We start from the raw sequence: 27,584 nt of genomic DNA on the forward strand, positions 1-27,584 counted from the left end.
GCAAGGTGGAGAAGCAAAAAATGTACACCTGATAATCGAATGCAATAGAAAAATGTGATAATAAAAGAAAACTTTAAAATAAGCAAGCAACATCCAATAAAGTAACATTAAACCATGATTAGACTAGTCCAAGAGAATAAGATAAACATATAAAAGTTCAAGAGAAATCCATATAATATATAAAAGTTATATATCCATATAAACATATCAATCCATATAAAATCCAGAAATCCATATAAACATATAAAAGTTAAAGAGAAATAATTTCTATACCATAGTACATCAAATTATACAATACAAATTGAGAAGCAGAGACTAGCAGCTGTGGCTCCCCAGATGTTGTTGGACTGCAACTCCCATCATTCCTAGCTAGCAAGGCCAGAGCTCAGGGATGACGGGAGTTGTAGTCCAGGGGGGCGAATCTCTTGAGCTTTGGTTTTCCGCAGCCCCCCTGTTTTGTATATTGGGGGCACATTCTATAAAGATTTACAGGGTGGGGGGGGAATCTCTCGAGCGACCCCGCTGCTTTTTATATTGGGGAGCACATTCTATAAATATATTTGGGGGGCCCGAATCTCTTTAGCGGGGAGGTTTGGCTTTCCTCCACCTCTGCTTTGTATTTGGGGGGGGCACATCCTAGGAAGATTGACGGGGTGGGGGGAACTCTTGAGCGGCCCCCCTGCTTTGTATATTGAGGGGAACATCCTATAAAGATTTTTTTTGGGGGGCGGCCAATCTCTTGATTTCCTCTGCTCCCCTCCGCGATTTCTCCAGCCCCCCCACCCCACCCCGCTTTTATCTCTCCATCCCCCCTCTCGCCCCAAGCCCTGCCCCCCCCGACACCAAACGTCGCCGCATTGGCCTGCCGCCGCCTCCTCCTCTCCTGCGCGCGGCCGCGCGCACGGGTGCGCGCCTGTCTTTGCAGGGGAATTTCGGCGCCGCGGACAGCGCCATTGTGCTTCAGCACCGCGGACGGGGCCGCCCCCCCTTTTTTGCGGGGAGATCCGGCGGCTGTTTCCAAGGGGGTGGGCATTCAGGGACTGTGACTTTTTTGCGGGGGCGGGGGGATTCAGCACCAGGGACAGCTGCTTTTTGCAGGGGGGGCCAATTCAACACCAGGGACTGTGACGGTTTTTTTGCCAGCGGTGGCAATTCAGCACCAGGGACAGCGGCCTTTTGCAAAGGGCCAATTCAGCACCAGGGACAGCCGCCGCCTCTGCTTCTTCCACAGGACCACGGATAGACCCTCTTGCGTGGCAGTTCTCCGCCGCCTGGGGGGCCCTTGGGCTGCGCCGGGCGACGGTGGGGTGACCGCCATGCGCCTCCTGCTGCTGGCCGTGCTGCTGTGCTTCTCGGTGGCGCGGGGGGGCTGCGAGCCCAAGGTGGTGAACATCGGGGCGGTGCTGAGCACCAAGAGGCACGAGCAGGTCTTCCGCGAGGCCATCAACCAGGCCAACAAGCGCCATGGCACCTGGAAGATCCAGCTCAACGCCACCTCCGTCACCCACAAGCCCAACGCCATCCAGATGGCCCTCTCCGTCTGCGAGGACCTCATCTCCAGCCAGGTAGCCGCACCGCGCCGCCCAAGAACCCGTCGGGGGAACCCCCTAGGGACTCCTCCTCGACGTGATGGGCCAAGCTCTTGACCTGGTGGACTGGTTGGCCCCAGAAAGGACCACCCAAGGACCCCTGGATCCTGTGGGCTTGGGGCACCAACCTAGGAACCTGAAGGCCACAGAGATCAACCTAGGGACCCTACCGCCCTAAGGACTGGCCTAGGGACTCCATGGTTCTACTCAGGACTGGCCAAGGACCTATTGACCCTGTGGTCCAGACTGTGGGCTTGGGGCACCAACCTAGGGAGCCCTAGGCTTTAGAAGCCAACCTAGGGAACCTTCAGCCCTAAGAGACGACCAGAGGTTCCTTGACCCTACTATGGAGCACCCAGGGACCCTATGGATCAGGCTTGGGGGGCCAGCCCAGGGAGCCCTTGGCTTTAGAAACCAGGGACAACCCCCCACTTACTTACTTACTTTCTTTCTTTCTTTCTTTCTTTCTTTCTTTCTTTCTTTCTTTCTTTCTTTCTTTCTCTCGCTCCCCCTCTATTTTTTCTCCTTCTCTGCCACCTCCCTCCCTCCCTCTCTCTATTTCTTTCTCTCCCCCCTTTCCCTCTTTATTTCTCTCCTTACCTCTCTCCCTCTCCCCCTCTTTCTCCCGCTTTTTCTATCCCTCCCTCCCTCTCTTTCTTTTCCCCTTTTCTCTCTCTTTCTCTCTTTTGCTCTTTATTTCTCCCCCTCTCTCCCCTCTCTATTTCTCTACTTTTTTCGCTTCCTCGCTCCCCTCTCTTTCTCTATTTTTTCTCCTTCTCTACCTCCCACTCCCTCCCTCTTTATTTTTTTTCCTCTCCCTCTCTTTCACTCTTTTCCCCTCTTTATTTCTCTCTCCCCTCTCTCGTTCTCTCTATTTTTTCTCCTCCCTCCCTCTCCCTCTCCCCCTCCCTCTCTCCCTCTTTCTCCCTCTTTTTCTATCCCTCCCTCCCTCTCTCTCTCTCTCTCTCTCTCTCTCTCTCTCTCTCTCTCTCTCTTTATTTCTCCCCTCTCTCTTTCTCTCCCTTATTTTCTCTCCCCCTTGCTCCCCCTCTCTTTCTCTCTTTACTTTTTTCTCTCCTCTCCCTGTCTCTGCCTACCCCCTTTCTCTCTCTCTCTCTCTCTCTCTCTCTCTCTCTCTCTCTCTTTATTTCTCTCCCTACCTTCCCCCCTTTCTCTCCCCTTTTCCTCCCTCTCTCCCCCTCTTTCTCTCTATATTTTTTCTCCTCCTCTCCCTCTTTCTTTTTCTTTCTCTCCCGCTCTTTCTCTCCCTCTCTTTCCCTCTTTATTTCTTATCCTACCTCTCTCTCCTCTCTCATTCTCTCCCTCCCTCTCTCCCTCCCTCCCTCTTACACACCCACATACTGGGACCTTAAAAATACCCCAACACAGCCCATTTTCCCAAGGAACAAACCGGGTCCCCAGGTTATCAAATGGTGCTATTTTGGCCCCATTTATGTCTCATTTGGTATCTCCTTTGAAGCCACCCAAACTGCAGACCTGATCGACATTTACAGACTTCCTTCTTTCCCAAAACGGAGCAGAAAAGGCCATTTATAGGAGAAGCCAGCAGAGGGAGGAGGAAGTTTCCATGGAAACGCCATCTCAGTTGCTTCCATAGGGTTGGTTCCTTCCATCGATTGCTCTTCGCCTCCTTCTCGCCAGACCATTTCATCATAAATAGTCCCTGGAGGGGAAATGGCATTTAGGCCTTAAATGTGCGGTTAAGGAAATCATATTATCTTGCAATCTGGCTCAGCCGACTTCTCTCTCCGCCTGTCAAAGCCTGGGCATTTGAGGACGTCCATAATTTAATGGGAGAAACGTCGGAGGGAAATGGCTTCTTGTTGTTATTGTTGAGTCGTTTAGTCATGTCCGATTCTTCGTGACCCCATGGACCAGAGCACGCCAGGCCCTCCTGTCTTCCACTGCTTCCCACAGTTTGGTCAAACTCATGTTGGTCACTTCAAGAATACTGTCCCACCATCTCATCCTCTGTCTCCTTGCGCCCTCCTCCTTGCGCTCTTCATCTTTCCCAACATCAGGGTCTTTTCCAGGGACTCTTCTCTTCTCAGGAGGTGGCCAAAGTCTTGAGGCCTCAGCTTCAGGATCTGTCCTTCCAATGAGCACTCAGGGCTGATTTCCTTCAGAATGGGTCTGTTGGATCTTCTTGCAGTCCATGGGACTCTCAAGAGTCTCCTCCAGCACCAAAAAAGCATCCATTCTTTGGCGATCAGCCTTCTTGATGGTCCAGCTCTCACTTCCACACATCACTAGTGGGGAACCATAGCTTGAACTATATGGATCTTTGTCGGCAAGGTGATAGGACATCCATATTTTCATGGGAGAAATGTTGGAGGGGACTGTTAGGACATCCGTAATTCCACGGGGGAAATGTCTCTCCCACAGGTCTACGCCATCTTGGTGAGTCACCCGCCGGCTCCCAACGACCACCTCACGCCGACGCCAGTGTCATACACTGCTGGCTTCTACCGGATCCCGGTCATCGGCTTGACCACGCGCATGTCCATCTACTCAGACAAGGTAAGCCCACAGCTCCCGCTGGTCGGGACCCACCGTTCTCCTGGACATCTGGCGGGAGAAGGCCTTGACTTCTCCTCTGCCCGGTTCCCCGCCAGTTCGCTTCTTGCTTGGGGACCCTCCTTGCTTGGAGACCCACCAGGAGACCCTCGGAGATGGACCCCGGTGAGTCCAGAATGGCTGGTCCATTAGAGGCATGGTGACTCCATATCAGACCATGCCTGGTGCCCCATGCTCCTCAGAAACAGCCATTCGACGTCTGTCTGTCTACCGAGCTCCTCCAGACCCACACCACCTTCACTGGTTGAAAGGACACTGGGTATCTTTCCCATACTGGTGAGCGCCCAGCCCAAACCTTCTGGTGGAAAGGTAGAGCTTTGTATCTTCCCCATACTGGTGGATACCCAGCTCAAACCCTCTGGAGATCTTTCCCATTGGCTTCCTAAAGAGGCCCTTCCACTGCGCAGGAGGGCCGTTGTCCACAATGGTTCCCAGGTCTCCTTCCAAGGTAGCCCCATGGAGAAAGCAGGGCAGTAGACAAAGCAGATGGCCAGGTCTTGGATGGAGCTGGTACTAGAGATGTTCTTCCACCCCAGGGGAGGGATGTTCCTCAATCTCATCTCCAAGTCACCTTCCCATGGAGACAGCAGGAGATGAGCAGAGGATGGACCTCTCTGGCGAAGCAGGTGGGGTCTCAAGATGGAAGACCTCAAGAGGCTCTTTCCACCCCATAGGAGGGACGTTGCCCCAACTCCTTTCTAGGTCCCCTTCCAAGGTAGCCCCATGGAGAATGCATTAGCTGAGCAGAGCATGGACCTCTCTGCAGAGGCAGGTGGGGTCTTAAGATGGAACTTCTCCAGAGGCTCCTTCCACTCCGTAGGAGGGATGGCGCTTCAACCCGGACGCCCCCGCCTGGTCCGCAGTGACGCCCCCTCTGGCTCCTTCTCTCCCCAGAGCATCCACCTTTCGTTCCTCCGCACGGTCCCTCCTTACTCTCACCAGTCCAATGTCTGGTTTGAGATGATGCGCTTCTACAAATGGAACCACATCATCCTCATCGTCAGCGACGACCACGAGGGTCGGGCGGCCCAGAAGAAGCTGGAGACCCTCCTGGAGGAGAAAGAGTCCAAGGTCAGTAGCTTCCCGCCACCCACGCTTCTCTCGAAAGTCTCGCGCTTTGTCGTCCGTGTGTAGATTGACATCTGTAAATACACCTTCTCTCTCTTCTTCCCATTGTTAAACATGACCCACATTGTGCTCTTAAGCGCCGGCCGTCTAAGTCCCTGACCAAAGTTTGTTATTCTTTATTCATTTCACTTGCTTTGCCATGGTCGAAAAAAACCGAACTCTCCGACTACGTTAAAAAAAAATGAAATCCGAAAGAGGCAAAAACGGGGAGACGGGGGCGGGACGTAACCTGGAGCTGGGCCAAAAACCCGTTTCCTTATTGGAAGAGAGTGTCTAGGAGAGTAGGCTTGGATCATGGACTTGGGAAGGACCTGGAAGGGTTGAAGGGTTGTCTGGTTCAACCAAGGCAGGAATCTCAACATAGAATCATAGAGTTGGAAGAGACCTGGAAGGGTTGTCTGGTCCAAACAGTGCAGGTAACTCAACATAGAATCATGGAATGGTTGTCTGGTTCAACCAAGGCAGGAACCTCAAGATGGAATCATAGAGTTGGGAAGGAGCCCCAAGAGAGACTTGTGAGGCAGGGATAGGCAGCTCCCTTTACCTGCTTCCTTCCTCCTCTCCAAAGAAGCTCATGGTCAACGCAACAATCTGATCAGTCATAATGGTCATAATTTTGTCATCTATACCCCCACCCATCAGACTGAGTTGCCCCAGACGCTCCAACATCTAGAAGAACACCATAAAAGGTCCAATCGTCCACAACTTCCCCCAATCCGAGCTTCTCCTGAAGATCCAATTCCTTCTCTCCTGGGTTGGGGGCCCGCGTGGCTCCACCCCCTCCGACATTTCTGCAGCGGAAGTGGCGGAGGGGGGCTTTGAAGCCGAGCCTCCTTGGCGCGTGGTGTGAGCAATGGCTCCACGTCAGCCAAGCCAACATATATGGGTAGCCTTCCTAGATCAGACCAAAGGCAGGACTTCTCGGTGGCCGTCGAGAATCCTGCAAGGAGGAAGGAGCTGAGGGTGGCGGCCTTGCCCCCGCTTTTCACTCCAAGCGGCCAGCATTCAGAGGTCTACCAACATTTGGGAAGAGGGACAACCCACCATGCCCTCCAACATTTCTCCCATGAAAATGTCCAACTGCCCTCAGAAACTCACAAGGTACATTCACCGATTTAAAGGAGAGAGGAAGAACTTGCATGAACCCCCAAGGAAACTTCCTAGGACACCCCCATAGGAGATCTTGTAGGAAACTTCTTAGGAAACTTTGTAGGAAATCTAATAGGAAGCTTTGTAGGAAACTTAATAGGAAACGTTGTAGGAAAGTTTCTAGGAAACTTAATAGGAAACTTTGTAGGAAACCTTCTAGGAAACTGTGCAGGAAACTGAATAGGAAACCTTGTAGGAAACTTTGCAGGAAAATTTGTAGGAAATTTAATAGGAAACTTTGTAGTAACTTAATAGGAAAGCTTGTAGGAAACTGAATAGGAAAGCTTGTAGGGGGTTTTCCCTGCTCCTCTGTTACGGCCCCCCCGCCCCGGATCAGGAGGAGTTGGATATGGGATTTGCTTTGAGTGCCCGTCTTTCTTCTTTCAACTGTTTATAATCTTCTTCTGTGTCTGCATATTTTCTCTGTGCACATTATCCATCAGAGTAAAAAAAGGAGCTTTGACAGCCTCGAACCGCTATCCTTTGACAACAAGCGAGGACCCAAGGTATATTTGCATGGAAATGCACGCCGCCCACCAACCTAACGAGCAAAAAAATTAAAATAAAAAATTCATAAAATTCATCAATCGGGCCGCCTCGGCCCACGGGCACCCCACAAAAAATTATAATAAATTTTAGATATATATAGATATATATATATTAAAGGGAAAAAAATATAACAATATCTCTGGAGCCAGCAAGCAGACTCCGTGTTTTTTTTTTGGGTCGCACGTTCTTTTCCGTTGAGATATGCTTGGTTTGAGCTTGAGTTTGAGGAGCAATCCCATCCTGGACGTCTTTCTTCGGAAGACCATGCATGTGGAGCCAGAGCGAATTTGCGAGTTTATTCCCCCTCCCCCCTTGTTTCCTCCTGGACCATCTGATTCCCCCTTCCTGTTCTCCTCTTCCTGCTCTGCCCCTTCCTGTCCCAACAGGAAATGCGAGATGCTCACTTCAATTCCCTTGCAAGGCGGACCCCTTGCGTGTTTTTCCCCTCCCCCTTTCTCCCCTTTTCCTGTTTTTTTTTTTATTATTATTTTGTTTTTTGGAAAAGCAACAGGCGTTTGAGCGGTGAACTGCATCGCAAAACCAGCCAGCCAACCAATATATGGATATTCGCAGTTGCCGCCTGAGGGGCTCCCTCGCCGTCGCAAAGATGGCGATGACAGAGCAAAAAGGGCAGGTCGGCAATTTCCGAGATGGCAGGGATTCTGCAGAATTTTCAAAAAAAAAAAAATTGCAAATTTTGCAAGAATTTTTTTTTTTTTTTTTTTTTTGCAAAAACCAAATAGCGAGAAATCAATTTGCCACGGTGGGTGGAATCACTTTGGCGGCCGCTGTGTATCTCTATATATGCCTTTTTTTCCTCTTTCCTGTACCAATGCACGACCTTCTTTTGGGGCTGGAGTGACTTCTGTTTGCATGCCCAGTGCAACAACAAAGAAAAATGATTTTTTTAAAAAATAGAAAATAAAATAAAAAATTAGATTTTTATTTTTTTAAGGGGGGTGGGGAGGAAATGAACCCCAGCAGGAGAAAAGAAAAGAAAAGAAAGAACGGGGGGGAGAGAAAGAAACCGAGGAAAAGAAATGAGGAACAACTGAGTCCTTTCCAGGTAGACCTTGGAAAGAGAGAAGGAGGTATCTTTCTGAGGAAAGCATGGCTCTCGCATGGGGGATCGGGGCCCAGCCGACTGACCCCATTTGCTCGCAACAACCTTGCAGGCCGAGAAGGTCCTTCAGTTTGAGCCGGGCACCAAGAATGTGACGTCTCTCCTCCTGGAAGCCAAGGAACTGGAGGCCAGGGTGATCATCTTGTCTGCCAGGTGAGGGCCGGTCGTGGGGCGGGGTTGGGGTCAGGTGAGTGGAGGCGACCCCCGTTTTTCCCCCGTTCAAACTTCTCTGACATTTCCCTCTGAGGTTTCTCCCATGAAAACAGGGACCTCCGATTCCATCCCTTCCAGAATTTATCCCATGAAGATAGGGACTTCTACCATCCCCCCTGATGTTCCTACCATGAAGATATGGACGTCCGACCATCCCCTCTGACGTTTCTCTCATGAAACTATGGACCTCCTATTCCATTCTTTCTAGATTTCATCCCATGAAAATATAGATTCTACCATCCCCTCTGACGTTTCTTCCATGAACATAGGGACCTCCTATTCCATCCCTTCCAGAATTTATCCCATGAAAATAGGGACATCCTGCTATCCCCTCTGATGTTTCTCCCATGAAAATATGGACCTCCTATTCCATTCTTTCTAGATTTCATCCCATGAAAATATAGACTTCTACCATCCCCTCTGACGTTTCTCCCATGAAAACAGGGACCTTCTATTTCATCCTTTCCAGAATTCATCCCATGAAAATATGGACTTCCACCATTGCCTCTGACATTTATCCCATGAAAATAGGGACGTGCTATTACATCCTTTCCAGAATTCATCCCACGAAAATAGGGACGTCCTAGCATCCCCTCCGACGTTTCTCCCATGAAATGTCCTCTGACATTTATCCCATCAAAATGCGGACGTCCTACCATCCCCTCTGATATTTCTCCCAAGGAAATAGGGACCTCCTATTCCATCCCCTCCGCCGTTTCTCCCACCAAAATACGAACGTCCTACCATCCCAACAGCCTTCTTCTCTTTCTCCAGTGAGGATGACGCCACCACTGTCTACACGGCCGCAGCCAAAGAAAACATGACAGGTCCCGGCTATGTCTGGCTGGTGGGGGAACGGGAGATCTCCGGCAATGCCCTACGCAATGCGCCAGAAGGTAACCTGGGACCCCTCCCCATGGTCCAGCTGCCCCATGGTTGATCACCCAGCAGTGCTCTCCTTCCCTTCTCTAAATCCATTCAGAGGTCTCCGCCTCGCAGTGAGTTCACCTGGATTACCTCTGGGGTCCTGGCCAACCCAGTCATCTGTCTTCACCCCCACCCCACCCCCATCCCAGGTCTCATCGGTCTACAACTCATGAACGGCAAAAACGAGTCGGCTCATATCCGGGATGCGGTGGCCATGGTGGCCCAGGCAGTCCACAACTTGTTTGAGAAGGAGAACATCACCGACCCACCCAGGGGGTGCGTGGGGAACACCAACATCTGGAAGACGGGGCCGCTCTTCAAGAGGTAAGAGCGTCCCAGGCACCTCGGACCTGGGTTCTTTATGGAGGGGGTGGTGGGATGTCTGTAATTTCATGGGAGAAACGTCAGAGGGGATGGTAGGATGTCCGTATTTTCATGGATGAATGTTGGAGATGATGGTACGATGTCCATAATTTGGTGGGATAAATGTCAGAAGGGGTGGTAGGGTGTCCATAATTTTGTGGGAGAAATGTCAGAAGGGGTGATAGGACATCTGTAATTTCATGGGAGAAATGTCAGAGGGGATGGTAGGACGTCCGTAATTTCGTGAGAGACATTTCCATCCCTCCGCATCCCGATCAACCCGCCTTCTCCCCAGGGTACTGATGCAGACGAAGTACGCCGAGGGTGTGACGGGCCGGGTGGAGTTCAACGAGGACGGGGACCGCAAGTACGCCAACTACAGCGTCATGAACCTGCAGAACAACAAGTTGGTGCAGGTCGGCGTCTACAACGGCAGCCACGTAAGTATCCCTGGATGGGAGGGCCCTGCCTGGCCTGGGGGTCGGACTGGCTGACCTTCGGGGGTCCCATTCTGACTCTATGGTCATTTATCAGGGAAGGCTGGTAGAGAAGGTCTGGTCCCAACCTTTCTCTCCTCACCTCCGCAGTTCCTGCCCAATGACCGCAAGATCATCTGGCCGGGAGGAGAAACCGAGACACCCCAGGGCTACGAGATGTCTACCAAGCTCAAGGTATCATCTCTGCTCCACCTCCCTCCCTCACTAATGTCAGCCTGGTGAGGAACAGTTGAAGGAGCTGGGGAAGAGGAGAGCAAGAGATATGAGAGCCACCTTCAAACATCTCAAGATGATTGAGGGTCTGGAAGCCAAGCCTTAGGGGGAACAGTCAAAGGAGATGGCTCTTTTTAGCCCAGAAAAGGGGAGGCTGAGAGGAGATGTTAGGGCCACTTTCGAAGATCTCAAGATGATTGAGGGTCTAGAAGCCCAGCCTTAGCAGAAACGGTTGAAGGAGATGGAGAAGAGGAGATATGGGAGCCACCTTCAAACATCTCAGGATGATGGCGGGTCTAGAAGCTCAGCTTTAGGAGGAATGGTTGAAGGAGATGGAGAAGAGGAGACCAAGGAGATATGAGAGCCATCTTCAAACATCTCAAGATGTTTGAGGGTCTAGAAGCTGAGTCTTAGAGGAAAGGTTGAAGGAGATGGCTCTCTTTACCCCAGAAAAGAGGAGGCTGAGAGGAGATGATAGGGCCATCTTCAAACATCTCAAGATGTTTGAGGGTCTAGAAGCTGAGCCTTAGGAGGAATGGTTAGGAACTTCAGAGGAGATGGAGAAGATTAGACCATGGAGATATGGGAACCACCTTCAAACATCTTAAGATGGTTGAGGGTCTAGAAGCTCAACCTTAGCAGAAACGTTTGAAGGAGATGGCTCTCTTTAGCTCAGAAAAGAGGAGGCTGAGAAGAGATGTTAGGGCCATCTTCAAACATCTCAAGATGACGGAGGGTCCCTTGGGAGGAACAGTTGAAGGAGATGGCTCTCTTTAGAGCCAAACATCTCAAGATGATTGAGGGTCCAGAAGCCGAGCCTTCGGAGGAATGGCCGAAGGAGATAGGAACACTCAGTCTGAGGATGAGGAGATATGAGAGCCGTCTTCAAATATCTCCAGGGCTTTCGCCTGGAAGAAAGAACAAGTCCTCCCTCTCCAGAGGGTAGGACTTGAACCCGTGGCTTCCAGCTCCAAGAAAGGAGAGCCCGGCCTGACGTCCAGGAGAAATTTGCGGGATGCAATCAAGCCGGCTCTCCTTCCTTGGAGTCCCGGGTGCCTAAGTGGAAATCGTTGCACCTCAGGGGGGGGGGGTTGGTTTAGATTACCATGAAGCCCCTTCCATCTCAACCACTTCTGAATTCCATGTTGGCATCCCTGCGTCCAACTCTCCCCTTCCAGGAGAAGGCAGCAGAGGGGTTGAGAAGCCGATTTGGCTGGGAAGATGATGGTGATCCATCTTCTCACTTTTGGGGGGGCTGTTTCCCCCCTCCAGATTGTCACCATTCACCAGGAGCCGTTCGTCTATGTCAAGGAGACCCTGGCCGACGGCAAGTGCAAAGCCCTCACCAACAGCACCGGCGGCTTGGTGCAGCAGGTCCTCTGTACGGGGCCCAACAAGACCATGCCGGGTATGTCTCAAACCCACAGCGGGGGCATCAGGTCAGAATCTCCCCCACCAAGTGTCTCCATTGGGCGCCAGGCATCTCTTCTTCTTGGGAGGATCTGCACTGCATGGTGGAGATGAGATCCTCTTAGTCTAGACCAGGCCTCCTCCAGATGTGGTTGGCCTACACCTCCCATTATCCTTAGCTAGCTGGACCGGTGGTCAGGAACAATGGGGAGGTCCGTTCCCCGTTGATCAAGCCTGAAGAACTGGATCGCTTCCTAATCACATATGGAACGGAACCACCTGAAGGGCCGAGGTGGAGGAAGCCTGGTTCAGATTATCTCTTCCACATACGACCAGGAAGTAATCCAGCTCAGCAGGCCGGGAACAAAACGGATTGACGGGGATCGGGTCGGATCTCCACCAGGAAGCCATCCACATTGTCCTAACGGGCCCCAGTCAAATGGCATCTCCTCGACGGAAGGGCATGGAGGTGGAGTGATTGAGAAGCTCCTCTCCGTTGGGGACCTTCTGGAACTGCCCTTAATGGTCCCCCTTTCTCCTGCCCCACCAGGCCGCCCCAGTGTGATGCTCTGCTGCTATGGCTTCTGCGTCGACCTCCTGATCAAGCTGGCCAAGACCATGAACTTCACTTACGAGGTCCACCTGGTGGGCGATGGGAAGTTTGGCACGCAGGAGCGGGTGAGCGGGCCTCGGGAAGGCCAGACGGGCCACCCTCCAACTTCTCTGAAGACCTCCGAGGGTCCAGCCCCTTGGCCGGGGACGGACAGACGCCGTCCCGTTGAGAAAGGGGATCTGTGCAAAGTCGTTCCTGGAACGGTTGGCCGTACCCATTGGCTTTCCGCCCACACTGGGGTGACCTGAGGAACCTTCAGGAGAGGCCTGGAGGGTTGTCCATTCTTGAACTTGCTTCCCATAGCTTCTTCCTGCTATCCCCTTTGACATTTGTTCCATGAAAATATGGACATCCTACCATCCCCTCTGATGTTCTTTCCATGAAATTATGGACGTCCTACCACGCTTTCTGATGATCTTCCCATGAAATTATGGACTTCCTACCATCCCCTTTGACGTTCATCCCATGAAAATATGGACGTCCTACCATCATCTCCCACATTCATCCTACGAAAATACAGACGTTCTACCATCACCTCCCACATCCATCCCATGGAAATATGGACCTCCTTGCCCTTCTCACCCCTCTGAGGTTCTTCCCATGAAATTATGGGTGTCCTACCATCCCCTTTGACGTTCATCCCATGAAAATACGGACGTCCTACCATCATCTCCCACATTCATCCCATGAAATTATGGACATTCTACCATCACCTCCCACATCCATCCCATGAAATTACAGACGTTCTACCATCATCTCCCACATTTATCCCACAAAAATACAGACGTTCTACCATCATCACGGATGCTCATCCCATGGAAATATGGACCTCCTTGCCCTTCTCACCCTGGCTCTGTCTCACCACAGGTGAACAACAGCAACAAGAAGGAGTGGAACGGCATGATGGGGGAGCTCTTGAGCGGTCAGGCGGACATGATCGTGGCTCCTTTGACCATCAACAACGAGCGGGCCCAGTACATTGAGTTCTCCAAGCCCTTTAAGTACCAGGGACTCACCATCCTGGTGAAGAAGGTGGGTAGACATGGCCAACGACCACTAGGCATCACTGTGCCCTCCAGAGGGCTTGGTCTACAGAGGTGGCCACGCTCTGCTTTGGTCAAGCCGTTCCCGTTGTCCATCTCCTTCCCTTTGCAAAGTCCCGATGGAATTTCTTGTGAATATAATATAATATAACATAATATAATCAGCATCCATTAAAAGCCACCCTTATATGACATCAAGGTCCATCCTTGAAAGGCCTGGGGAGAAGAAGAGGAGAACCATTCTCTTGCCACGATCTCCTCAACCTTTGTGAGGAACCCTAAGCAGCCCCTGCTGGGGTCTTCCCCCGGCTGCTGACGCCCACTTCTGGTTCTCCATTGCAGGAAATCCCCCGCAGCACCTTGGACTCGTTCATGCAGCCGTTCCAGAGCACCCTGTGGCTCCTGGTGGGCCTCTCGGTCCACGTGGTGGCTGTGATGCTCTATCTCCTGGACCGTTTCAGGTAACTGCGGCCACCCCTAGGTCTTCCTTGTCTTCTCCACCACTTCCTCCTCCTCCCTCTACCCCTTGGTATTCCTGGTCTCCTCCTCCTCCTTCCTCCCCCTTTCTCCTACCTTCTCCTCCTCCCACTCCTCCCGCTCCTCCTCCTCCCTCCTCCTCCTTTCTTCCTCCTCCTCCTCCTCATCCCTCTACACCTCCTTCTACCCCTTGGTCTTCCTGGTCTCCTCCTCCTCCCTCCTCCTCCTTCCTCCTTCATTCTCCTCCTCCCCCTCCCTTCCTCCTCCTCCCTTCTCCTCTTTTCTTCCTCTTCCCCCTCCCCCTCCTCCTCATCCCTCTAACCCTTCCTCTACCCCTTGGTCTTCCTGGTCTCCTCCTCCTCCCTTCTCCTCCTCCTCTTTCCTCTGCCCCTTGGCCTTCCTGGTCTCCTCCTCCTCCCTCTAGCTCATGGTCTTCCTGGCCTCCTCCCCCCTCTACGCCTCTTTACCCCTTGGTCTTCCTGGTCTGCTCCTCCTCCTCCCAGAGGAGCAAGGAAAAGTTATACAGCTCTGCTTCCTCCCACCCATGAATGGGGGCAGGGACAAGGAACTGGACGGGCTGTTCCTCAAGACGTCACCAAATTACGTACCCATCAATGATGCAAAGGGACCTCTGTCCACTGACTTTGCATCACTTATTCCACCTGCGAACGACATGAGGGAAACCGAGGAGTCCTCAAAGTTCCGCCCTCTGCCCACCCTGGACTTCTGGAGTTCCTTGCACCCATGAGGTCCAGAAGCTTCTTTCCATGGGGCATCTTCTAAGACCTGCTCCTCAACGGACGGCTGACCGCTGGCCCCGCTTGGTCTCTTGCAGCCCCTTCGGCCGCTTCAAAGTCAACAGCGAGGAAGAGGAAGAGGATGCCCTCACCCTGTCGTCGGCCATGTGGTTCTCCTGGGGAGTCTTGCTCAACTCTGGCATCGGAGAAGGTGAGTCTCTCCAGTGGGAACAATCTGGATGGGTCCGTCCGTAAGAGGCTGCAAAGCAAAGGCTGGTGCCACCGACCCCATCTCATCTTCTCCGATATTTCTCCCATGAAAATAGGGAGGTCCCACCATCCCCTTTGACCTTGATAAAAATAGGGAGGTCCTACCATCCCCTTTGACATGGATGAAAATATGGAGGTCCTACCATCTTCTCTGACCTCCGTCATTTCTCCCACGAGAATAGGGATGTCCAACTCATCTTCTTCCCCTCTGGGTTCTTCCCCAGTTAGATGGTCTTCTCGAGGGGTGGCACTAGAGAGCTTGGGTGAGGTCTATCTCCCCAGGGTTTCGGTCCTTCAGATGCTTGAGGACCATCCCGAGCTGCCCTATCTCTTCCAGGCGCTCCCCGGAGCTTCTCCGCACGGATCCTGGGGATGGTGTGGGCTGGATTCGCCATGATCATCGTGGCCTCTTACACTGCCAACCTGGCGGCCTTCCTGGTGTTGGACAGACCCGAGGAACGGATCACGGGCATCAATGATCCCAGGGTAAGCATGGAAGGAGAACACCAAGCCTCTGACATGTCTCCTATGAGAATATGGACGTCCTACCATCTTCTTTAACATTTATCCCATGAGAATAGGGACGTCCTACCATCGCCTCTAGCATTTCTCCCATGAAATTATGGACGTCCTACCACCCCTTCTGACATTTCTCCCATGAAAATGTGGACGTTCTACCACCCCTTCTGACGTTTCTCCCACCAAAATACGGACGTCCTACCTTCCCCTCTCCCAGCTGCGCAACCCGTCTGACAAATTCATCTACGCCACGGTCAAGCAGAGCTCGGTGGACATCTACTTCCGCCGGCAGGTGGAGCTCAGCACCATGTACCGCCACATGGAGAAGCATAACTATGAAAGCGCCGCCGAAGCCATCCAGGCCGTCCGGGACAAGTGAGTTGGACGCCTTTGACTTCCCGGCGGGTGGGCTGGGAGGACATGGGGGACCAATGGGGAAAGAGGCGTTGGATTATGGGATTCCATTTTTATTTTTATTTTTCGGCCAGTTAATTTCCATGAATTTCGACCAATTAACAACCCACTGATTTGAAGCCAACGCAAAGTCAAAGAATTTTTGTGGGAATTTGGGTGGGATTTCTAAGAAATTCTGCTGGGATTCCTAAGAAATATGGCTGGGATTTCTAAGAAATGGTTTGGCTGGGATTTCTAAGAAATTTGGCTGGGATTTCTAAGAAACTATTTGGCTGGGATTTCTAAGAAATTCTGCCGGGGTTTCTAAGAAATTCTGCTGGGATTTATAAGAAATTCTGCTGGGATTTCCAATAAATTTGGCTGGGGTTTTTAAGAAATTCTGCTGGGATATCCAATAAATTTGGCTGGGATTTCTAAGAAATTCTGCTGGGATTTCTAAGAAATTTTGTTGGGATTTCTAAGAAAATCTGCTGGGATTTCCAATAAATTTGGCTGGGATTTCTAAGAAATTGTTTGACTGGGATATCTCAGAAATGTTTGCTGGGTTTCTAAGAAATTTTCCTGGGATTTCAAAGAAATGTCTGCGTCTTCTAAACAAAATGTTTTGCGAGAATTTCTAATAAATCGTTTTGCAGAAATATATAAGACATTTTACTGGGATTTCTAAGAAAATGTTTGGCTGGGATTTCTAAGAAATTGTTTGGCTGGGATTTCTAATCAATGGTTTTGCTAGGTTTCTCGTAAATTTTGCAGTCTAATTTATTGTTTTGCTGGGATTTCTAATCAATGGTTTGGCAGGAATTTCTAAAAAAGGTTTGGTGGGATTTCTCAGAAATACTTGGGCAGGAATTTCTCATAAATGGTTTGACAGGAATTTCTCAGAAGTGGTTTGGCAGGAATTTCTAAGAAAAGGTTTTGTGGGAATATCTCAGGAAAGGTTTGGCGGGTATTTCTCAGGAAAGGTTTGGCAGGAATTTCTCAGGAACGAATTTGCTGGGATATCTGATCCTTTCCTTTCGGGACCGCTTCATCCTGCGAAAATCCTCCATCGGAAGAGGGGGAGGGAAGGCTTCTAGAATTTGCCGGGAGCGCTGAAGTCGACCCCTTTTTCCCGGTTACTGTTCACACTTGTGTCTCCACCCAGCAAGCTCCATGCCTTCATCTGGGACTCAGCCGTCCTGGAGTTCGAAGCCTCCCAGAAGTGCGACCTGGTGACCACTGGAGAACTCTTCTTCCGGTCTGGATTCGGAATCGGAATGAGGAAGGACAGTCCATGGAAGCAGAATGTCTCGCTGGCCATCCTCAAGTCCGTACCCTCTCCCCCACCCGCAGGAATGATCCAGGGAAGGGGGTTGGGGTTGGGCAGAGAACACCAGACCCTCCGAGCATCCCGGATCGATCCTGGAACTTCCCTTTCCCACTCCAGAGGAGAAACACAAGAGGACCTCTTTTCACGGGAGAAAGGTCCAGGCATCCACTCTGGGTTCCCCTATTTCCCTATTGGGAAAATAGGATATCCAGGGTTCGAACCGGAAAGCTGCCGGCCCCTCCAATGTTCCTCGCCCCCCAAATCGGGATGTTCTGGGATCGAATCCAGAAGCATCAAAGAGGGAGTCCGGTTGGGCCTGACCTCCTCTGGGTCTGTCAAAGATGGCCGAGGAGCCTTCTTGGTCCAAGTTGGTCTCCTGGAGGACTCCCTTGGCCTTTCCTGGGACTCCCTTGGGTCCCCGTAAGAGATTTGAGGGTTGCAGGGCGTGGCTTCACCTGGCCTCCCGCCCCATCCCCCCAATCCATATTTTATTCAAGATGGCAGGACTCCCCGCTTCAGCTCTCTCCTCCCGTCCCACAGCCTCCACGAAAATGGCTTCATGGAAGAGCTGGACAAGACGTGGGTGAGGTACCAGGAGTGCGATTCAAGGAGTAATGCCCCGGCCACCCTCACCTTTGAGAACATGGCAGGTGGGTTCCTAGACCTCCCCGTTCCCCCTCGAGCTCCCTCCCCTCAGGGATCAGAGAAGAAGGGGCACGAGGGACACCACCCCCAACCCCGGGGGTCATCCAGTCCAACCCAAGGCAAGGCACAAAATGTCCAGTGCTTTGCCCTGGAATAAGACTATTGAGGTGGTGGTCATGGTGATGGATGATGGGCCTTAGTTTGCCTACCCATCTTTCGAACCCGGCTCTCTAACCCTTCTCCCTCCCACATTTCGACCCCTCCCAGGCGTCTTCATGCTGGTGGCCGGTGGGATCGTGGCCGGAATCTTCCTGATCTTCATCGAAATCGCCTACAAGAGGCACAAGGACGCCCGACGGAAGCAGATGCAGTTGGCCTTTGCCGCCGTCAACGTCTGGAGGAAGAACCTACAGGTAGGAAGAGGCCATTTTGGGGGGGAGAAGAGACCTCCGGCGGGGGGCAGGTAACCCACAAAACCACCGGAAAAAACACCAAAGCAAGTGGGACGTCTTTGAATTTCCATTTTTTAATTTGGAGGTCCTTTTCCATTTCCCATTCCTTCACCCCAACAGTCACTACGGTGCCGAAGGGGAGTAGAATTAGGGGGATACCCTCTCCGTGGCTCCCACTTATGGGGTGGGGGAACCCCATAAGAGTCTCTCCTTCCAAGAGGGCGGAGGGTTGGTTTGGATGACCCCTGGGGGACCCCACTGCCCCACTCATCCTGGGAAGGCCTTTGAGGGGCCCCTACCCTCCTAAATAGGGGGCAAATGCCCCAATGGAAATAGGGGCATCCTATTTGATCCGCTATAATGAAATAGGGGCGTCCTATTCGATCCCCTACAATGGGAATAGGGACGTCCTATTAAATCCCCTACAATGGGAATAGGGGTGTCCTATTAAATCCCCTATAATGAAATAGGGGCATCTCATTCGATCCCCAATAATGAAACAGGGGCGTTCTATTCAATCCCATATAATGGGAATACAGGCGTCCTATTCAATCCCCTACAATGCAAATAGGGGCATCCTATTCGATCCCCTATAATGAAATAGGGGCGTCCTATTCAATCCCCAACAATGGGAATAGGGACGTCCTATTAAATTCCCTACAATGGGAATAGGGTCGTCCTGTCAATTGGGGTCTGTCCATCCCTGCGTCCTGCCCCCTCTGCCGCCCAAACGTGGCAGGCTCGAATTTTGTAGGACATCCCGAGTGCAATTGTCACTGCCATTTTTCACTTGCCAACTTTCTAGAGAGGAGAAATGCTTCCCTGGGTTGACGGCGGGTCCGGTCCGGGGTTTGGGATTTGGCCGATATGTGGGGGGGTCCAGGATTTTTTGGGTGGGGGCCATCCCACCCCACCCCACGGCCGACGAGGAAAGCTGACGTTCCGGAGATCCGTTTGACAATGTAAGACTTTTCCGCAGGAGGAACCCTCCGGCCACTAGTACAATACTAGAAGGTAGGCGAGCGGGAAGATTTCTTTGTTCAATAAATACCAATTTTTAAAAATAAAATAAAATAAAAGTCAAATAAAAAATCAAAATATGACTAAAAAATTTATATATACACACACACACATGCATACATACATACATACATATACATATTATATATATGTTTATGTATATATATATAAAAATTTATATAAGTCTATATATAACATGTGTGTGTGTGTCTATTCAATAAGATCAGAATTTGAACAAAAATATATAAAATATTATTTATATATGTATATAAATAATATATATATATATAATTTATATATGCGTATATAATATATAATACATATAAGTATATAATGCTATATATATATATATATATAATGTATATATGTATATACATATATGTATGTGTATGTATGTGTGTGTGTGTGTGTGTGTGTGTGTATACAGACACACACACACACACACAGGTGTTTCTTTTCAAATTATTATTTGAAATCATGGGCGGGGTAGCAATAATAAATTATTACTATTATTATTATTTGGTTTTGGTCACTCTTCGGCCATGGCGCAACGCCGTGGCAAGCCATGCGCTGATACCTCTGGATCAATATATGTAAATATATATATATATTTATATGTGGGTATCTTCCTATCTATATATATTTAGATATAGATCTTCATCCATTCCATCCTATCAATTGCTTTTTTCCTGTGCATGCCTGGGGAGGCAGGGGGGAGAGGAAGATCGGGAATGGAAGCAGGAAATAGATTCAATTCCGGTCGGCCCCCCCCAACCTGGATGCGGAGGAGCCAGACCTGGTCTCTCCCCCCCAAAAAAATTTACCTAAATCCAAATGGGGGGTCAGAAACGAGGTTCCCCTCCCAAAATGGGGGTCTCCTCCCACCCCCCCAAAACCAGGTCTGGTTGCCTCCCACCCAACCTCCCCCCACGATTCTCTCCCCTCCCCCTTCCTTGACGGCTTTCGTTCCCGCTCCGCATCCCCAACCCTCCAGCTGCCCCCTCCCCATTTAACCCCCCCTCGGATTCCCGCCCAGGGTCCCTCCGGAAAGCAGCCCCCCAGCTTCCGGCCGCCGATCTCGGGAGACCTATATACCCTCCTTGATTTCCCAATACTGGTTTTCGTTTCTTTCTTTAATTCTGATATTTTCCCCCATCCCCCCCCTTAACATACAATGACTTCCCTTCTCTTCTGATGCAGTCTTCTCTCTATCTCCCAGCCGTAGGACCTGCCTTGACCAAAGGCCCCGATCCTATTTATTTAGGGGTAGGTGGAAAAAGTCTCTTGCCCCCCTCTCTAGAAGATGGAAGAAAGGGGGCGACAGCGACTGGCAGGGACTGCCCCCCTCCCAGGCCACCAATAGGGTGGGGGCCCCTCCTCTCCAAGCTCCTGAGAGGAGGCCCTCTGAGCTGCTGCAGGAACCCCAAGGTTGCTTGTAGCTCCATCCCGCCCCGTTCCCCCCCTTGCAGAAAAGGGTTGCCCCACATACAAGGTCGTCACGTACAGTTTCTGTCAGATGTTGGTCCCATTAAATTATGGACGTCCTACCACCCCTTTTGACGTTCTTCCCACAAAATTTTGGACGTCCTACCATCCCCTTTGACATTCTTCCCATGAAATTATGGATGTCCTACCACCCCTTCTGATGTTCTTCCCATGAAATTATAGACATCCTTCCTTCCCTTCTGAGGTTCTTTCCATGAAATTATGGGTGTCCTACCACCCCTTCTGAAGTTCTTCCCACAAAATTATGGACATCCTACCATCCCCTTTGACATTCTTCCCATGAAATTATGGACGTCCTACCACCCTTTCTGATGTTCCTCCCATGAAATTATGGACGTCCTACCACCCCTTCTGACATTTTCCCCATGAAATTATGGACGTCCTACCACTCTTTCTGACGTTCTTTCAACAAAATTATGGACGTCCTACCACCCCTTCTGACATTCCTCCCATGAAATTTGGACGTCCTACCATCCTCTCTGACATTCCCACCACCAAATTATGGACGTCCTACCATGCCGTTCCTCCCTGGAAAACAGGGTCTTCCTATCACCCCTCCCACTGATGCTTGGGGTGCTTCAGACCCGAACCACCCCGTCCGAGACCCCCAAAATTGCCCTCTTGGCGGGGACCTGCCCCGTTTGCCCCAGGGATGGGATGGTTTTGAGGGCAACTGTACATCCTCTCTGACATTTCTCCGGGAGTTGGGGGAGAGGAGTGTCTGGTTCCTCCCCCTTCCATGAAAAGAGGTACTTCCGATTCCATTCCAAGACGGGCGTCCTCTCCCACCCCGTCCTGTGAAATTAGGGTACATCCGTGAAAAGGACAGCGGATCCGCTCAGAGTCTGCGGTGGCTCCCAGGATCGCCCCAGCCCAAGATGGCCGCTCGGAAGGTCAGCGCTCGGAGGGGCCCTCCGGAGCCCGGCCGCCCTGTAGGGCAGGAGGAGCACACCAGGCGAGCAAGGCAGCCTGTGAAAGCGAGGCACAGTGTAGACGCGGCGGCCAGTGGCGGCCGTCCGGAGATCTAACCGCTTATGTACATGTTCGTTTTAGGATAGACCAAGTGCTAGAGCAGAACCAGGCCCTAGAATGAAAACCACTTTTAGGTCCATCACATCCACGCTGGCCAACAGCTTCAAGAGCCGTAGGTCCTGCAGAGACACGGTAAGAAGAAGACAACCGGTTGTGCCCTCCTTCTTTCTCTCTCTCTTTCTCCTGCCATCCCATCAACCGCCCCATCTCACAGCTGCCATGGCCCCGTTTCGTCCTCTGTCAGCCCGTCTCCACCGTCTGTCCCAAAGATCGAGGGCTCCCTCTTCTCCCCATACGTGGTTTGTTTTCCTTTCTGTTCTGACCCCCCGAAAAACCCAGAATTTTCTTCCCCCCCTCTTTTGATTTCCAGTCCTTCCTGTCCTGGTCCCCTCCCAGAAAGTGGTCCGCTGTGCCGTCTTCCCCTCGTCTGTCCCCTGCCCTGCCATCTCCACCGTCTCCCTCTGCCTGTGGTAACTGTACGGCTCCGCAAGCAGTGGCCAGCAGGACTCCCTGCCACCGCCCTCTCCTGCCGCCACACTTCCTGTGGGATTCAGGCAAGGTGCATGGCCTCGCCCGGCACCATGTCTCTCGTCACCTTCTGTACCTGTGTTTTTCTGTCCGTGGCTTCCTTAGAAATGACGAGGCGGGGGAGGGGCCCTCCATCATCAGGCGGACAGCCGAGCTCCATTGCTTAGCCCGCGCCAACGTTTCTCCCATGGAAACAGGGGCGTCTGGCCGTCCTCTCTGACGTTGACCCAACAGAACCGGCAACCCAAGTCCCCCCGGGCCAGATCAGGCCATAGCTGTCAACATTTCCCTTTTCTTGCGAGGAATCCTATTTGGAATAAGGGAATTTCCCTTTAAAAAAGGGAACCATTGACAGCTATGGATCAGGCCCATTTGGGTCCTCAATCCGGGAAGCCGGATCTGTAAATCTCGGCGACACTGATGGGACCAAGAGCCCAAGCAGCAGCGGCTTGGCTGCTCCAACGCTGCGCCTGGTTTGCCCCGGCAGCATTTGATCGGCAGGGATGGCCCCGCCCTGCGCTGGGATCCGGGCTTGCCATGGGATTGGTTGAGCCACCGCCGCTCAGCCTCTTTGTCCCATCCTTGTCGCCAATAATCTTGGGTTCTGGCTTCACTCAGCCTCTTCCTCCCACCGCTGCTCGGCCTCTTCCTCGGCCTATTTATTTTATGGCTCTTTGGCAACAATAATTGTGGGGGTGGGGCTGGTGATGATTAATATAATATAATATAATATAATATAATATAATATAATATAATATAATATAATATAATATAATATAATATAATATAATATAATATAATATCATCATCATTATCACCAGGTAGGCAGCTGTGTTGGTTGGATGCAGCAGAAATAAAATAATAAATACTACTACTACTACTACTACTACTACTACTACTACTACTTATTATTATTATTATTAATGGAAATTAATATATTTCACAAAACTTCTCCCATGATTTCTCAAACTTATTCCAAAGGGCTGTGGGCTACAATTTCCTCTGAACATCCTCCTGTATCAATGTGAAGATTGCTGTCACTCTCTCAGATCAGCCCCAAATATTCCTCATTGTTTCCACTTGGGATTTCCTCTGAAAATTCTCCTGTATCAATGCTAAGATCACTGTCATTTTCTTGGAGACCAGCCCTGAATATTCCTCACCGCTTCTCCTCCGAATTTCCTCATCAAATCCTCCCATATCAGTGCCAAGATCACCGTCACAGCACCCCCCCCCAAAACACCACATTAAAATACCCTTGAATTTTAAGGATGTTTAAATGAGTATTCAAGATTGTAAAACAGAAAAAAAATGGGGAAAAATATATTTAAAAAGACACACATATCAAAACCAGTAAAAACAATTCTAATAAAAACATAATAATAATAATAATAATAATAATAATAATAATAATAATAATAATAATAATAATTTTATATTTATACCCCGCCCTCCCCAGCCAGGGCCAGGGCCAGGCTCAGGGCAGCTAACACCAAATATAAATTACAATAAAACATAATGGGAAAAACCCAAGAACAGTTAATTAAAATACAGCTTAAAATGCAGCCTCATTTTAGTAGTAGCCCATAAATCAAGCCCATAAAGGGAGGAAACATCAGAACTATATTTTATTTTATTTTATTTTATTTTAATTATTAATTACTATTAGTAGTAGTAACCTATAGTAGCCCATAAATCAAGACCATAAAGGGAGGAAACAGAATTAAAAAGCAGTTTAACAGCATGTCAATCCGTTCTCATCCCTTTTTATTTATTTTTAATCCATTTCTAAATTTTCTGTCCATTTTCCACGGCAGGTTATTCCTTGTTGAACATCCCAAGCCACCACTCTGTGGCATTCTGGCTCCACCTCCTTTTGCTGAATTTATTCCTCCCTCCCCTCCATCCCTCGTTCTCCTGAATATCCATCCCTCCATCCATTCCTTCCTTCCTCCCTCTCCTCCATTCCCTCGTTCTGCAGAATATCCATCCATTCCTTCCTTCCTCTAAATATCCATCCATGCTTTCCTTCCTCTGAATATCCTCCCATCCATTCATTCCTCCCTCCCCTCCCCTCCATTCCCTCGTTCTTCCCACCGCTCCCGCCATTCTTACTCCCGGTCGGCCTTCTCCTCTCCTCTCCTCTCCGCTTCTCCTCCTCCAAACCCTCCTTTCCGCTTTCACCTCGGCACATTCCATCTTCCGCCCATCCCTCCCGCCGTCGCTCTTTCGTTGGGAATTTCTCTTTCGTTCCATCTTCCACTCTGGGCGGTCACAATCCAAATGATTGTGAATTCGGGTTGCTCTCGACGCTTGCAGGATTCAGGCTGTTTCCAAGGAGCAGATTGCACCAAAGCAATCCGTCCAAATGATTAAATCAGGTTTCTAATCAACATTTGCAGAATTCCAGCTATTTCCAAGGAGCAGATTGCACCAAAGCAATCTGTCAAAATTATTAAATCAGGATTCTGATCCACATTTGCAGGATTCCAGCTGTTTCCAAGGAGCCAATTGCAGTAAAGCAACCCGTCCAAATCATTCCACCAAATTTGATTTAATTCACAGATATCTTCCCCATTGCACATCATCCTTTCCGGCACAGCCGCCACGTGGGCAGGAAAGTTCCATCTCCCTCTCCAAACCCCCGGCCCGTATGCATGTTTCTGAGTTGGTGGGGCATAGAGTTTGACCTCATCCCCGCCCTTTGGCGTCTTTCCAAAGGTCCCAGACATTGAAAGGTCCACCTGGGGCGAAAGTCAACTTCTCGGCCATCTTGAAAGTCTGATTCCCCCCCCCTCTCTCCCCCCATCAAAAGGACATCTATCACAAGATATTGGGAGGGTGGCATTCCAGAAGGGGAAATGTCTCAGCCAAAAAAGATGGCTTTCCGCCTTCTCAAACTCCCCCCACATGACTCTCCGTTTATTCCTCCTGTTCGTAACGGCAGGGATTTATAAAAAAAAGTCTCCCCCCCAGTGGTGGGCATTTGCATAACCTCCAGCATTTCTCCAATGAAGATAGGGACATCCTATTCCATCCCCTCCATCATTTCTCCAATGAAAATGGGGACATCCCATTCCATCCCCTCCAACATTTGTCCCATGAAAATAGGGACATCCTATTCCATCCCATCCAATATTTCTCCGATGAAAATGGGGACATCCCATTCCATCCCCTCCAACATTTGTCCCATGAAAATAGGGACATCCTATTCCATCCCATCCAATATTTCTCCGATGAAAATAGGGAAATCCTATTCCATCCGCTCTAACATTTCTCCCATGAAAATAGGGACGTCCTATTCCACCCCCTCCAACATTTCTCCCATGAAAATAGGGACATCCCAGGAACAGCAGAACCTTTCAGGATCCCGGCGGAAACTGGGCTGGATTCTTCTATCCCGGGAGAGAGAGGGGTGCTCAGAGGGTCTGCTTCCTCTGGTGGCTTTCCCTTCTAGGCATTCCAGTGTGGAGGGTAGAGGGAGGAGGAGGAAGAAACGCAGCTCTGGGTTGGCCGGGTTGGCCGGGCGGCGTCCCACTTTCCTGGGGTGGTGGTTTTGGCAGTGTCCCCGGGTGCCGGCACCGGGTTCAAAGCCGGCTTTCAATGTAATAGACCATCCCTTTGATGCGCCTGCTCCCTACAGACACCCCCGCGAGGCCGCCACACCCAGAGTCCGTGAGCTGCAGATAAAGCCCTGTAGAGAATTCCCGGCTTCAGGAGTTCCTCCGCAAAGGGTGGGATCTTGTTGTGAATGTTGATGCATTTTTGTCCTGTATCCAAAGTCCTGTTTGATCTTGTGGGACGGGTGGTGGTGCTGGTGGGGGGAACAACCGGTCGTCCCCTTCCGGGACATCCCAGAAAAGGGCCGGGCGGGAGAGGAGTAGGGCGGCCATCTTGGAAAAAGTGGCTCTTTTGCGAGCCGAGTCGCTGAGCTTTTTCCCGGAGGGAGTTTCTTGGTGTACATGAAGGGAGAGCCGTCGGCAGATTTTGAAGGGGATCGACCCGAAATTGTCAAGGGGTCGAAGCTGCCGGGCGATTCCAAAGAGGATCCCCCCAAAATGGCTGAGCTAGCGGGTGCTGCTTTCCGGGGGAAGGGGCTGCGCTGCGAGGGGGAGGGAGCCTCCGCCCCACGTGGCTGCCCCCCGGGGGAGATCCTTGAGGGATGATGCGCTCCAAGCGGGAAGGAGCTGAGCCGAATGGAAACTGGGGGCGGGACATGACGACACAGGTCAGAGTTCTGAAATTAGTAGGGTGGCCCTATGTCAGGGTCCCTAAAATGGGAAGGGTGGCCCTACGTTTGGCTCTGCCCACATTGCGGCACCCTGACTTTTTTTGTGGGAACAGAGTGGATCCCCGGAGATTCCCCGCTTGGTGCTCGCAGCCTTGAATGCATCCCGGTTTGGAGGCGCAGCATCTTCCTTGAGCGGTTTCCTGCCGGGGCGGTGGCGGCCTGCAGGGGCAGCATGTGTCTCAGCCTCGCTCTGGCCCACCTCTGCCTGACCACCGCCCCTCCCCCGTGTCTTGTCTTTTGTCTCCCCTGCAGCAGTACCACCCCACTGACCTTGCGGGGCAGCTCAACCTCTCGGACCCCTCGGTCAGCACCGTGGTGTGAGGGCCCCCGTCGCTTCTTTCCTGCCACCCCCTCTCAGACTCCCCCCGGGATGGACCAGCTCTTCTTCTCCCACGGACCTACCTTGTGGACTGGTGCCGAGGAGGTGGTCCTGCCCACCGTGCCACGGACGGACGGAGAACGAGCTCTGGCATGCCTCCAGCACCCGCTTCCCGTTTCCTTGTGCCCCTTCGAAGGACACCCTCCTGGGGCAGCCCGGCTTTCCCGCTTCCCGAGAGTTGAGGCAACTGTGCGCAACTGGGAGAGTCCCGTCCTTGTACAGTTCTCCGCTTCTGGTTGTCCTCGATTTGGGGGAGCCGACTGACTGACTGACCTTCCTGTCCATGTACATAATCTGCTTCTCTTCCTACTGTCCACTTTGGGGATCACTCAATTTGGGGGGACTTCCTTCCTTCCTTCCTTCCTTCCTTCCTTCCTTCCTTCCTCCTTTCCTTCCTTCCTTCCCTCCCTCTTTGTTTCTTTCCTTCCCTCCACCCTTCCTTCCTCCCCTCCTTCCCCTCCTTGTTGGACAGTGGAATTTGCTGCCAAGGAGTGTGGTGGAGTCTCCTTCTTTGGAGGTCTTTAAGCAGAGGCTTGACAACCATATGTCAGGAGTGTTCTGATGGTGTTTCCTGCTTGGGAGGGGGTTGG

The 27,584-nt window shown here is 51.1% G+C and overlaps 1 protein-coding gene and 1 long non-coding RNA gene across 9 annotated transcripts in view; one reads left to right on the forward strand and one right to left on the reverse strand.

The window, feature by feature from the left end:
- Positions 1 to 904: 904 nt before the first annotated feature.
- Positions 905 to 27,501, forward strand: LOC310688406 (glutamate receptor ionotropic, NMDA 1). Of its 8 annotated transcripts, XR_014516921.1 has the most exons (22): positions 905 to 1,565; positions 3,996 to 4,130; positions 5,082 to 5,258; positions 6,908 to 6,970; positions 8,189 to 8,289; positions 9,124 to 9,245; positions 9,426 to 9,600; positions 9,935 to 10,079; positions 10,227 to 10,310; positions 11,622 to 11,757; positions 12,310 to 12,437; positions 13,240 to 13,404; positions 13,758 to 13,876; positions 14,728 to 14,840; positions 15,237 to 15,385; positions 15,636 to 15,793; positions 16,977 to 17,138; positions 17,682 to 17,791; positions 18,054 to 18,199; positions 21,818 to 21,928; positions 25,968 to 26,058; positions 26,868 to 27,501. XR_014516921.1 is itself a non-coding variant. In XM_083464813.1 (21 exons), exons 1-21 carry the CDS (start codon positions 1,317 to 1,319, stop codon positions 26,934 to 26,936), a joined length of 2,817 nt encoding a protein of 938 aa, XP_083320939.1. In that variant the 5' UTR covers positions 905 to 1,316; the 3' UTR covers positions 26,937 to 27,500. The 8 variants fall into 8 exon arrangements, 6 of the variants coding, with proteins under 6 accessions (XP_083320939.1, XP_083320942.1, XP_083320940.1 ...); XM_083464813.1 differs by lacking the exon at positions 25,968 to 26,058 and having other exon boundaries at positions 26,868 to 27,500; XM_083464816.1 differs by lacking the exons at positions 21,818 to 21,928; positions 25,968 to 26,058; positions 26,868 to 27,501 and adding exons at positions 19,218 to 19,252; positions 20,478 to 20,499.
- The window catches only part of LOC310688502, a 30,526-nt gene continuing 8,206 nt past the window's right edge, over positions 5,265 to 27,584 (reverse strand). The window contains exons 2-3 of the long non-coding RNA XR_014516975.1: positions 6,654 to 6,711; positions 5,265 to 6,497 (exon numbers count right to left, since the gene is read on the reverse strand). This is a non-coding gene — a long non-coding RNA (uncharacterized lncRNA). The remainder of the gene's footprint in view (positions 6,498 to 6,653; positions 6,712 to 27,584) is intronic.

Source organism: Podarcis liolepis (assembly GCF_965112155.1).
Source record: "Podarcis liolepis genome assembly, chromosome: 11".
In the NCBI taxonomy this organism is placed as follows: Eukaryota; Metazoa; Chordata; class Lepidosauria; order Squamata; family Lacertidae; genus Podarcis; species Podarcis liolepis.